Genomic DNA, 14,054 nt, shown 5'->3' with positions numbered 1-14,054 from the left:
TGTATTTTAGGGAAGATAAAATGCCATCTTTTCATAAAATTCAAGATTTAGCCAACAATCATTGACGAAGTCTTTGAAAAAACAGCGATTTAAAAAAAACCTTCAAAGTGTTCATTTCTTTTTACTTTATTTATATTCGGTCGCCGCAAATATTTTTGGTAGCTCAATTTTTATACTTTTCAATGTTTCGTCCTCCCCCTTGACTTTGGTCTCACGACCTTAATGTAAAATCAAATTTACAATCAAAACCTATTTTAGTAAGATTTTATTAAAGTGCACCATTTTCAAGAAATTGCCAATTGTAAGTAACACAATTTAAAAAAAAATAATGAGGAAATTCCCTGTATTTTTTTTTTTTTTGAAGATGGATTAAAAGTAAAAATTAAAAATGCTCATTTGGTAGAGAATTGCTTCTAACTCTTTTGACGAAGACACCAAATCGATCAGTTGTTGTCTAAACGTGACATGTACTATGGATTTGTATTTTTTTGTAGTTTTCGGCCTTGAATTCGAGTTGTTTCTTTTCTATTTCTTTTTATTGCTACTCAGTAAAAAAAAAAAAAAAACATGGTAATATATATTAATGCTTATTGAAATAGGTTACATTTCTCAAGTACTTATTCTTGAAGAATGCTCAGAAGATATTAAAAAAAACTAAAAGCACCTTTTATTTGCTTTTGTAGTATAGGATCGTGCATAAACCACGTTTGAAGACCACGTGATTTTATTTTGATTTTTTGTTGACTTTGCCAATTTTGAATTCATAAAAATGAAACAAACCTTCTTTGTGTTTGAAGACATTGTTTACTTAAGTTTTCAGAGCATTTTTTTTTAATTAATCATTAGGATAGTGAATTTTTAATCCGCTTTATCATAATAAATTAAAATTAATAGCTGGACGAATCTATCACTGTTATTTTTCAGATGTTAAAAAAACTATTTCAAAATAGTTTATTCTTCCACTTTTTTTTTGCTTTATAAGGAAAATCAACTTGATTATTGTTTTTTTCAAAATTTAAGCAATTTTGACGAGAAAAAGATGACGATTACTTGTTTATTTAGCAAATGTTGTTAAGAAATCGTGTAATGGCATTTTATGACGTATTATGCCACACACACACTTTGATTTTTTTTTACCGAATTCGGTAAAGTTTACCGAATTTTCAACTGCCGAACAGTTTGGTAAAATAACCGAATTCGGTCAAAACTTACCGAAATTCCTTTATGAAGTTCATTATTGTTTATCAAACAACCGAAATTCGGTAAAATTATTGTTCATTTTGACTTTACCGATTTTTAACTACCGAATTCGGTAATAAATCAATAATATCGAAACTTTTTACAAAACATAAAGAAATAAACGATCCGATTTTCTCGAATTAATCTGTTTTCTCAGATTTGAATTATTTGTACCTATTATGAACTCGTATTTTTTTTAGATAGAGGATTTGCAGCAAAGCTAAAAGACACATGTCGCCACCTATGAACCAATAGCGTAAACGTATGATTTTTCGAAAAAATGTGTTTTTACCTTCAACATTTTTATCAACATTTTTGTAAAACTTATGCCGGATTCGGATGAGAAAAATTATTTCCAACAATTTGGTGTACAACTTTCCAATATTTAAAAACTTTAAATAAAATTTGTACAAGCCTAATTCTAAAAAAATATAATTTCTAAAAATTCTGAAAATTTTCTAAAATTTTGAAAATTGTGAATTTTTTTAAAATTCTGGGAATTTTAAAATTTTTGAAAATTCTGAAAATTAAAAAAAAATCTAAAAATTCAGAAAATTTTGAAAATTCTGAAATTTCTGTAAATTATAAAAATTCTGAAAATTTAAAAAAATTAAAATTCTGCAAATTTGAAAAATTACTAAAATTTGAAAATTTTAATAAAATTAAAAATTCTCAAAGTTCTGCAAATTCTAATAAGGCTGATGCAAATATTTTTAAAAGTTTTTGTCCCTCGGATCTGGCCGGAGTCGAGGGGGGCAAAAAATAAAAAAATATAAATATTAAAATAACATAACTATGGCAACATTTGTATGGAAAACGTGTTTTTAAATGTATTTTACACTAGTTCAGTTGTTTTGGAATAAAAGTTTTCAAAAAATGTAAAATTTGACGAAAACAAAAATTTTAGCGAAAAAAAACATCGAAAATTTTCAAAAATTCAAAAGATTTTTAAATCAACACAAACATGCTAAAAATGTTTCTAAACGCAGGGGAATTCATTCTAAATTGATTTTAACTAATTGCACTTGAAATTTTTATAAAAATATTGAAGTTTTTCGAAAAAAAAAATTCCCCCCCCTGATTTTTCGGGCCAACTTTGAAGGGGGGGGGGGGGAAGGACCAGCCTTATTCTAAAAAAAAATACAATTTCTAAAAATTCTAAAGATTTCCTAAAATTTTAAAAATTCTGAAATTTTTTAAAATTCTGGGAATTCTAAAAATTTTGAAAATTCTAAATATTAAAAAAATTCTAAAAATTCAAAAAAAAAATGAAAATTCAGAAAATTTTGAAATTTCTGTAAATTCTAAAAATTCAGAAAATTAAAAAAAATAATTTTCTGCAAATTCGAAGAATTACTAAAATTTGAAAATTTTAATAAAATAAAAATTCTCAAACTTCTGCAAATTCTAATAAGGCCGATGCAAATATTTTTAAAAGTTTTTGTCCCTCGGCTCCGGCCGGAGTCAAGGGGGGTGGGAGGGAGGGGGAGGGGCAAAAAAATTAAAAAAATATATTAAAATAACATGCCATAGTTTCAACATTTGCATGGAAAAAGTGTTTTAAAATGTATTTTACACTAGTTCAGTTGTTTTGCAATAAAAGTTTTCAAAAAATGTAAAATTTGACGAAAACAAAAATTTTAGCGAAAAAAAAAAAACTTTAGCGATAGTAGACATCGAAAATTTTCAAAAATTCAAAAGATTTTTAAATCAACACAAACATGCTAAAAATGATTCTAAACGCAGGAGAATTCATTTCAAATTGATTTTAACTAATTGCACTTAAATTTTCATAAAAATATTGAAGTTTTTTGAAAAAATATTTTTTTGCCCCCTGATTTTTCGGGCCAACTTTGAAGGGGGGGAACAAAAACATTAAATAAAATTTGCACCAGCCTTAAAAGCCGTAAAAAAAATTAAAAACCAAATTAAAAAAAAAAACGTATTTTTTTAAATAACAAAAATTAAATAAAAAAAATTGAGATCTTTAAAAATTTTAAAATCTTTAAGAAAATTAGAAAATAAATATTTTTAAATTATTTTTTTTCCAGATCTTTTTGTTGTTTTCTTATTCTTTGGCTATTTTTATCCTAAAGACTTCTGACGACTTTTAGACAATATTTTGATTGATTTGTTTGTTTACATTGATATTTTTGTTCAGTTTACTTTCCTCCAAAATTGTTTTTTGCCTGAGAGGCCATTTTCATTCATTAACTTTTAAAGTATTATTTAATTCTTACTTACTTATTTCTTCTCTTTTTTTTCCTTCTTTCCTGTCCCTCCACCTCCTCCCCCTCCTTGGACCACTACTGACAGGACACAAGCTGTTGTTGTTGTTGTGCGGAAGACGTAGAGAATGCTAAAGTGACCAGAAGGTGAGTCCTTCAACCTTTCGCTCGTTCATCGTTCTGGTGGGATCGTGCGAGAATCTGGGTGGTTGATCTCTCCCTCTCTGAGGGATGCTTTATCATTATCAACATATATATATATTCGCTAGCTGCATCGAACATTGACTTTGTTGAGAACTGGGCGACATTTTACGACCTTTTTCCGCAAACAAAAACCGGGTTCGACGTTGATTTGTGGAGATAAGAATCGTTCAGATATGGTTTTTGCGGGGTTTTGTTTGAAATAACCGGACCTTCTTGATGACTAATAGTAATTCTTGGAATTTTTTTGGAAAAGGTCAAAATTAGGTTTAAATTTATCAGTGTTAATAACTACTTTTGATTACTTCATGTTTTTTTTGAAGGTTTAAAAAAATCCTTTTTAAAATGTTACTCTCGATTTCGCTTCTTTCATAGCAAAAAAAAAAAAAATAAAGATAATCGCGCCTTCGTCGCAAAACTCGTCGTCGTCGTCGCAGTTTAGCTTATAATTTCTATTTTTAAAGGTTTGTCTTACTGTTTTTTTTCTTTTTTGCTGGTGTCGTCGCGCAGACTGAACGAACAACTGGTCCACATTTTGGTCGCCGCCGACCGACGCCGGACGTAACACTTGATTTAGCTCGCGGTGCGCGCCACGTTTGACATTGGGCCAGGGACTTGCACCGGGTCATAATATTTTTGTGACTCTTTTTTTTTACAACCAACTCTCGCGTGTACACGTTTTTTTCTGCGACGGAATGGACTTTTGAACTTCCTTCAAAAATGAAAAATGAGAAAAAAATAAGTTGAGGTTAGAGCTGCCAATGTCCTTTGATTTTATTGGAGGAAAACAAATCGTAAAATGCGCGTGTTGACGTGACGCAACGTGAAATTTTTATAGAGGATTCTTTGAGCGGGATTTTTCAAGGTCCCGGTTCAAAGTTTGACGGCTTTCGCTAATGGGTCGTTCCATTCAACTCGAGGGCACCTGTTGTCTTAAATCAGCGTTGAATTTTGGTGAATCGTTTTTGTTTTGGTTCCCATATTTGATAGCGAGATTTCAATCTATTCTCTATTTTTTTTCTAGAGATTTTTGTTTTGTTTGATTGTTTGCATTTTTATGGTTAATGTCGTTTTGGTCAAGCCTTATTTCCAAAATATTGCAATATATCAGTTGAGCAAAATTAAATTATTAAAACTACACCATCAGCTGTCCTTACAAAAACGCTGCAATAAAAATAAATTTAAATCTAAAATTTCTGAAATTTAAAAAAACTCAACGATTTAAAATTTAAAAAAAAGTCAAAAGGTTATTTTGAAAAAATATTTTAATGTATTTTAGAACTATTTTTTTTATTTGTTTTTTTTTTTTAAAAAGGATACATTTCTTAAAATTTAAAAAAATTCAACATTTTCAAAATAAAAAAAAATCAAAAACCAAAAGAAAAAAAGTATTTTGAAACCTTTATTTTATTTTTTTATTTCTTTACAAAAAAAATATCAAAAATTAAAACATTTGAGCCGTAAAAATTTAAAATATCGAAAAAAAATATTTAAACGTAAAAAAACTTATTTTTTCATACTTGTTGTTTTGAACTGTTGAAAAATTTAAGAGCTTTACAAATTTTAAAAGCCTACATTAAAAAATTTCAAAACCCTTATTTGTTAAAACTTTTTTTTGTTTGTTTTTGTGTTTTCAAAAAAACTTTAAAACATTTGCACCAGCCTAACTTAAAAATTTGTAAAAATACTTAAAATTTTGGAAATAACAAAAAAATCTGAATTTTAAAAAATCTATGAGACTTCCAAATTTGAGGATTTAAAACAAAACAAAAAATTTAAATTAATTTGATATTTTTAGTAATAGGGGAAATATACCCATTTTAATCACTCTAAGCCGTTCGACCAATTCTCATCACTTTTGCCGTTTTCCGCTAATAAATCGTCATTTTCAGATGTATCAACTATGTAGAGTTGCTTGCTCACTTTTCTTTGAGCTATTTATTACTTTGAAACAGTCAAAAACACTTTATGAAAGCTGTAATTCATGATCAAAGTGCTGATAGGCCGATAATAGAAATAGGCTGAGAAAGGGTATAGTTCCCCTACTTTTACCTTTTTTTATAATTATTTTAAATTTTATTTTACAAAAAAAAAACAAATACTAAAACATGAAAAAATGGCACAAAATAAAAAAGTACAACTTCGAACGATTGGAAAAACGAAAAAATATTTTTTTTATATTTGTACCAGCCTAAGCTTAAATTTGATAAAAAAATCTTACAGCTTAAATAATCAAAATAAAGAAATTTTAAAAATCTATAAGATTTTAGAACTTTAGATTTAAAATAGCAAAAAAAAAAAAATGCAAATACCGTCATCAAAAGTGACAATAAGAAGAATTGGGTCATTTTTGCATTTTTACTTACATAAAATTTTGAAAAAATGGCACAAAATTAAAAAAGGTAAAATTTCAAATAAAAAAAAAGATAAAATCTAAAAAAAAAACGATAAAATCAATAAAAAAAATTTAAAATTTAACAAATTTTAAAATCGTTAAAAATTCTTGAAGATAAAATTTTAAAAATAAAAAGAATGATAAATATATTTTTTTAAATATTTTTTTTATTGGTTTTATACCTTATTTTTTTTTGTATTTTCAATTTGTTTTACGTTTTTAAACTTTTTTTACTTTTTCAATTTTATATGTTTTTTTAATTATTCTATTCAGATTTTGTAAATATGAATTTTAAAACAATGTTTTACAGTACAGACTCGATTATCCGAGGGCCTTGGAAAAAAATCACTTCGTAAAATCGAAGCTTCGGGTTTTCGAATCACGAAAACAAACTTTCTCTGTGTTTAACTACTCTAAAGTTATTTAGAATTTTTAAATCCAAGATGGCGGCCAATATGCCGGAGTATGAAATATTGAAAAAATGCATTTTGTTGAATAATATGCAATCAACTATTCAAATTAGACTAAAATAGGGTCGCAGAACTCGAATTTGATGATAAAACAAAAAAAAAATTGAAAAAAAAACGAAAAAAAATGTTTGTGATTTGATTATTTGAAGTCCCTTATAAACCTTCGGATAATTGATTTTCGGATAATCGAGTCTGGACTGTATATAGGCCGAAATGTCAAGCTCATATTAGCGTTTTTCCTTTTCACACTTCAAAATCCTGCAATTTTTCTTTCGAAAAAAAACTTTCAATGTGTAAAGCTGTTAATGACTTTTCTCACAAATGTGATTTGCATGCTTTTGCATGTAATTTTATTTACAGATTTTGTGTAACGCAGAGCTTCGACAAACTGAGTTTTGAAGATTTTTTTTTTAATATTGTCCGTTATGTTCGAAAGATACAAGAGATTCGAGAAGTAAAAAACAGTATTACGTTTTAAATGCAAAAAAAGAAAAAAAAAACGGTGGTAGTTTTACATTGGGGAACGTGTAACAATACATAGTTTTTGTGTGGAACTCTTTCCTCATAAACTGAAATAAAATTGCAATGAACACATTTTTGTATAGTTATTTTTTAGAATCCTTGACTAATTTTCTCTTCTCTCTCCCTCTACCCCTTTTCAGCTTGAGTGAATGCTACTTTGCCGGCAGCGGAACCGCCCTGATGCTAGGTTCGAACGAGCAGCAGCTTTGCGCCCCTTCCGGCGGCGTCGAAGCCGCATCCGCTGCGATCACGCTGGAACCTGCTCCGCCCCCTCCCGGCGTCGCCCCCACCAACCCCGGTCTCCGGCTGTGCGCCCGGTCGGACAGCGCCGACGAGCGGGACTCGATCGCCTCGTCGACCTCCTCGACGGCCTCGTCGTGCGCGTCCGCCGGTAGCGACATCCAGCAGCACCTGCAGTCCATGTTCAACCTGCTGCGGCCGGAGGAAACGCTCAAGATGGCGGTCAAGCTGGAATCGCTGCGGGCGGGCAGGACGCGCTACTTGGTGGTGGTGTCGCGACCTCCGGCTCGAAGACTCAGGCAGCAGCAGCTGCTCATGACGACGGCGTGCTCGCTGACGACGGCCAACTCGTCGGCGTTCACCAGCGTGGCCGGGAGTCCGCTGCCCGCGGCGACGTCGGCGTCCTCAGCGTCGGTATCACCTTTGCCGGCCATGATCCCGCTGATTGGCAAGCAGATCACTTCCGCCACGCTGTACAAGGCCGCGTCCCCCTCGACGAGCACCGTCGGCGGCGTCGGTTCCACCGTGGACGAAACCTTTGTGTCCAGCTTAGACAATTGTGTTCTCAGTGCTTCTTCGCCGAAGATCGTCGCGGCGACGTCTGTGACGACGATAGCCTCAATCGCGTTGCCTCCGTCGTTGCTCTCTGTGGCCGCCGCCGCGGCTTCTGCGTCGGCGTCAACGACCACGTCCACGGCGACGACGTCCGCGACGAGTGTCGATAAATGTGATAGCAATAAACCTAGCAGTACTAGTGGTAGTCCTAGCTGTAGTGTGAATAGTGTAGCAAGTAAGACAAACGTGGCGTCAACGTCGGTGGCGCCGAGTGACATTTCACGGGGTAGGGGAGGAACCGGAACCAACACGCCGACGACGACCGGCAGCAGCAACAGTTCCAGTGCAAGTTTGCGGGGTGGGAGTCAGCAGCAGCAAGTGTTGGGCGGTTGCTGCGAGATTGAAGAGTCCTGCCTGCTCGGGATCGACTGCAACGAGAAGACGACGGTCGGGTTGGTGTTGCGAGTGTTGGCCGACACGGCGATTCGGCTCGACGGTGACGGGTAAGGGTTAGCCTGTCCCATTTTGAGGTCATGTCGAGGAATTTCAGGTGCTCACTTCTTAAATGGTAGATTATGATGTTAGGAACAATGTTTTCTTAGACAAGAAAAAATAATAAAATACTTTCTCGCACCCCCTAGTCGATTTACTGAAAAAAGTCACTTTTTTGAACAAATTTTCTAAAATCGCTTGGAATCAATACAAAAACTGTTTCGATCAGGTGTGTATTATCTTCAAACGATAGTTTTTGTCCATAGATTAAGATGCACTATCAATATTGGACGAAAATTTAAGTTTTTGGACTCTCCCAGGCGGATTTGTGTCGAAAAAATCGCATTTTTTCGAAACTTTTTTCAGAAATGTTCATTTAATTCAGGGTAGCCTATTTTTCCCAGTGAAACCAATACGTGCAGCTTGTAGGAAATTTCATGGCGAACATTTTTCTCTCTGAGAAAATGCAATTTCGACACTCCAGAGCCAAGATATTTGAGTTTTAGTGAGGAAAAAAGTGCCAATTTTCAAAATTTCTCAGAATTCTGAAGCAAGGCCTACTAATTACACGATGTAGCAAGCACATGTCTCAAAGGTCAGGGTATGCTTTTATAGTAATTTTGGCCGCTGAATCCGAATCTGAAATCAAATTTCGTGCAAACAGTGATGTTTTGGAGCTACACCCTTTTGGAATGTTATTTGCGTGTTTAAGAGGCAGTTTTTGTAAATATTGCTCGGTTTGTTCTAGAGTCGTATCGAGGTGCTCCGATTTGGATGAAACTTTCAGCGTTTGTTTGTCTATACATGAGATAAACTCATGCCAAAAATGAGCCCTCTAAGACAAAGGGAAGTGGGGTAAAACGGGCATTGAAGATTGAGGTCCAAAAAACATAAAAAATCTTAAAATTGCTCGTATTTAAGTAAAACTTCATCAATTTCAACTATCTTAGATGCATTTGAATGGTCTTTTGAAGCACTTCAAAATGAGCCATAGACATCCAAGATTGGTTTAACTTTTTCTCATAGCTTTTGCAAATTACTGTTAAAAATTGTTTTTTTTAAACCTCAATATATTTTTGCAACAGCCTCCAACACCCATACTCTTTTAGTTCAAGTTAGGGAATTTCATGGACTATAAGCCTACAGTAATAACTTTTTGGCCAATCGCAGTTTTTCTCATAGTTTTCGATTTTTCTATAACAAACATTTTACAATGTTAGTTATTGTCCTGTTGTTTAGTCTCACTTTTGTCATATTCGAAATCCTCGGAAAATTCAAACTCCAAACTGGCATGAGTTCATCTCATGTATAGACAAACAAACGCTGAAAGTTTCATCCAAATCGGAGCACCTTGATACGACAACAAACCGAGCAATATTTACAAAAACTACCTCTTAAACACGCAAATAACATTCCAAAGGGTGTAGCTCCAAAACATCACTGTTTGCACGAAATTTGATTTCAGATTCGGATTCAGCGGCCAAAATTACTATAAAAAGCATACCCTGACCTTTGAGACATATGCTTGCTACATCGTGTAATTAGTAGGCCTTGCTTCAGAATTCTGAGAAATTTTGAAAATTGGCACTTTTTCCTCACTAAAACTCAAATATCTCGGCTCTGGAGTGTCGAAATTGCATTTTCTCAGAGAGAAAAATGTTCGCCATGAAATTTCCTACAAGCTGCACGTATTGGTTTTACTGGGAAAAATAGGCTACCCTAAATTAAATGAACATTTCTGAAAAAAGTTTCGAAAAATGCGATTTTTTCGACACAAATCCGCCTGGGAGAGTCCAAAACTTAAATTTTCGTCCAATATTGATAGTGCATCTTAATCTATGGACAAAAACCTATCGTTTGAAGATAATACACACCTGATCGAAACAGTTTTTGTATTGATTCCAAGCGATTTTAGAAAATTTGTTCAAAAAAGTGACTTTTTTCAGTAAATCGACTAGGGGGTGCGAGAAAGTATTTTATTATTTTTTCTTGTCTAAGAAAACATTGTTCCTAACATCATAATCTACCATTTAAGAAGTGAGCACCTGAAATTCCTCGACATGACCTCAAAATGGGACAGGCTAGTAAGGGTGCAAATTTGAGAGTGACGAGGAAGAAGAAAGGTTTTTGTGAGCTAATGGGGATCATTTCTTTCCGTACAGTGGATTCAGTGTGAGTTCCTGTGGGCAGCAGCACATCTTCAAGCCGGTCTCCGTGCAAGCCATGTGGTGAGTGTGAGCGGGAATTTTGAATGATGGTAGAAAGTTACGCTGTTCTAGGCATCAAACCATCTTAAACACATGTTCAAGCCTGTTTGATCTTTTCTGGGCAATCCGAGCGAATGACCAAGAAGGTTAAAGTCGCCTCAAACAAACAGAGGAATTGTCTAAAATTTTGGCCATCGATTATCTTTTGTATTTTATACTTTGGAGGGACATTTCTTATGACCAAAGCAGCCATCTTGCGTCATTAGTTCGTCCATTAAAGTTTCAATACATTTTTTTGCAACCATCCATACAAAAAGAATACTAAAAAATCTAAAAACTTGAGAACTAATTTTTTGATCGTTTTGGTGCCTTTGGTAAAGTTGTAGGTATTGCTCAGAATTCGTCAGCAATTTTTTAATTGTACTTTTCAAACAAAAAATAATAATTGCGCAAAATATTATTTTTGAAAATTATTATTTTTGGATATGTTTTAGATAAGAATAATGTCATCTTTTGAACTGTGGCACAATTTGGTCAACATTAATTTATCAGTGTTGCCAATTTTTCAATCAATTAGATCGTTTGTTGCGGTATGTCCACGCATCTTCCCTTCCCAGTAGATTCTGTGAAATGTGAACCGTTCTCAGAATCCTTTTGGCGGTAAACACAACGCAGTTGGGCTGGCCGCTTTAAATATTCTATTACATGCTTGGATGCTTGGGGCGTAATCAAATTACAAGACTTTTCAGCATGCTTTCATCGGACTGGCTGCGTTTGTGTTAGATTAGATAAGTTGCCAATTTTTCAGTGAATGATTGTTTTTTAAAAACGTAAAGTTGAAAACGTTTGTGAATTCAAATTAGCAATCAAAAAGTGATTCACATAAATTTGTGTACCGTTATCAAATTGATTAAAATTGTTTTTTTTTTTTTTAATGAGAACTGCACTTTTTTTCCTGTAGAAAACATGACCAGGCTTGACCTAATAATATCTGAAAATGTTTGAAAAGAAATTTCTTATAAAAACCATACCAAATTTTAAGGCTGATTTGATTTTTTTTTCAATATGTGCTACCATCTTTGGACATTGAATATCGGACGGATATTTTCTAAAGGAGGTATTAGACTATGACAAAACAAATAAACAAACTCGCACGTTTTCGTGTTTGACAGTTTGCCAAACTAGCAAACTCGCTGAAATAAAACAAAATGTAGGTAGGTTGACGTTTCTGTAAACAAATGCAGGAAAAAAGTTAAAACAGGAAAACGGTCCAACTGTCAAAAAGGGCGAGTTTGTTTGTTTGTTTATCTTAGTCTCATACGTCCTTAAGTATCATCTCTTAAAAAATCATCGTATGTTGAGTGATTTAGAGTAAATCTTATATTTATTGCGTTATTTTCTTTCGGAGTAACCATTCGTTCAATCTTTATGAGCAAATTTCTGAACTTTTCCGAACATTATTTTTAGAGATGGTCAAGTTTGGTCATGACTTAAAAGAAAAAAACCTTATTATCAAAAAAAAAAATATATATATTTATATGTGATCTTTTCGATTGCAAAATAGATTTCACATCTTAAAAAAAGGTTTAAAAAATTTTTCGCTATTAAATTAATTTTGACCAGCTTGTGCCAAAGCTAAAAAGATGGCATTTTGTTGACATCTAAAATAAATTCAAAAACGAGAATTTTAAAAAGAAAATTTTGCATATTGTTGAATTAAAAAATCATGGCTTTTTTATGTAACCGTTTTCTGATGGAAGGCTTTGTATTTTTTAATATTTTAATAGACTTTTTGTATGGACAGTTGCCAAAATTGTATGGAGACTTGTATCGACGAAATAACTCTGCAATATGTTTGTTCATAAAAAAGTACATGCTAAATTTCATCTTGACAATAAAATACAAAAAAAAAAACATTTAAATAAATTTCTTAATTTTTGGGAGAATTGCTCACGATGTCTTCTGCAAAGTTATCGGTATTGATGAGAAGTTTTCCGGGAAAAATATGCCCAAAGAAAAGTTTGGTTAAACGTAGTCATTCTAGTTTAAGTTTTAGAGAAAAGTGATGACGGAAACACTGCTATGAAAAAAAAACATTTTCATTTTTGAAACAAATAAATTGGACTTGCTTGCAAAAGTTACAGTCGTTTTAGGCTAAGTACGGAGTTTGGAAAGAACGTGGTCAAGAAAAGTTTCGCTTTCTTTTCGTGAACGCCAGCTTGAAAAAAAAAAAATTACAGTGTAAAAAAAACAAAATCAAAATTCTAAACATCAATTAGATTAAAAAATTCAAAACTTGAAAGAATTTATAAAATACAGTTCATTTCAAAATTTAAAAATACAGTCCAGCCTCGATTATTTGAAGCCTCGATTACATCAATTATTGATTATTCGAAATATAGTTTTCGCTTTTTTTTTAACATCAAACTTGAGGTTTGCGAACTAATTTTAGTGAAATTTGTATAGTTGATTACTTATCAAACTACAAAATTCATTTTTTAAATATTTTATCACCGCCGATTTAGATTTTAAAATTCTAAATCACGTTAACACGTTTTTTTTAAATCTCCGACCCCGAAGGGACAATTGTCCATAACAAAATCTTAATTTCTTTTGAATACCGCCATTTTTGCCGTCATCTTAGATTGCATAACAGCATTTTTTACGTAGCAGTCATTTTTTAGGAAAGAGATTTTGAAAACAAAAATTTCGTGATTCGATAATCCAGAGAGAAATTTTGGCGAGTACAAACTTATTTAATTTTCCAAATCCCAAAATTTTAATTTTTGACGTTTTGATTTTTTTTAAATTTTTATGTTTTGAATTTAAGATTTTATTGTACTTTTGTTTTTGTTTTATTTTCGCATTTTTAAATTGTTGAATTTTAAATGTTTCGAATTTTAAATTCTTGACTTTTTTGAAATTTCAATCTAGAATTAAAAATTCAAAAATATTGCTTTTAAACATTACAAGTTTAAAAGCAATATTTTTGAATTTTTAATTCTAGGTTTTTGATTTTTGAATTTTTGAATGATTTAAGTTATTAAATTTTGGAAAACATGAATTTAAAATTTTAGATTTTTATTGATTTTTTGATTTAGAATATTTTTAATTTTTTACATGCGTATTTTATTTTTTAATACTTGTATTTTAAAATTTCTGAAGTCCTAAATTTTAGATTTTTTTGTAACAAAATTAAAAGATATTGTTATTGGTTTCCCTCTGTATCACTTCGTTTGAGTAAAACATAAAAAACGTCCTTTTAATTTTCGGCATTTGAAGGTTTCAATCGAATTCAAATTAGCAAATGAAAATCATTTGATTTTTTCATCAAAACATATTGCAAGCAAGCACCACATGAAGTTCTGGTCATTTTGAGCTTCTTACCGCCTAAGAAAAAAAAAAGTGATTTAAGTGTTTTTCTCCAAGCTAAGAGCCTTTAAGTTAAAAAAATGAGCTTGACAGGCAATAAGCCTTTTTCTCGACTTTGAGTTCTACTTTTTGC

General features: G+C 32.1%; 1 protein-coding gene across 4 annotated transcripts in view; it reads left to right on the top strand.

The window, feature by feature from the left end:
• LOC6053843 (protein phosphatase Slingshot) overlaps positions 1–14,054 on the top strand; it is a 34,290-nt gene that overhangs the window by 15,309 nt on the left and 4,927 nt on the right. For 2 of the 4 annotated variants that reach the window (XM_038251696.1, XM_038251714.1), the window contains exons 2-4: positions 3,556–3,614; positions 7,196–8,353; positions 10,505–10,570. In XM_038251696.1, the coding sequence (XP_038107624.1) occupies positions 3,556–3,614; positions 7,196–8,353; positions 10,505–10,570 (1,283 nt within the window). The remainder of the gene's footprint in view (positions 1–3,555; positions 3,615–7,195; positions 8,354–10,504; positions 10,571–14,054) is intronic. The other 2 variants (XM_038251705.1, XM_038251724.1) reach the window with 1 other exon arrangement.

This window comes from Culex quinquefasciatus, chromosome 1, assembly GCF_015732765.1.
Source record: "Culex quinquefasciatus strain JHB chromosome 1, VPISU_Cqui_1.0_pri_paternal, whole genome shotgun sequence".
In the NCBI taxonomy this organism is placed as follows: Eukaryota; Metazoa; Arthropoda; class Insecta; order Diptera; family Culicidae; genus Culex; species Culex quinquefasciatus.
The sequence above is the reverse complement of the archived record's forward strand: the minus strand, read 5'-3'. Positions and strand labels throughout refer to the sequence as shown.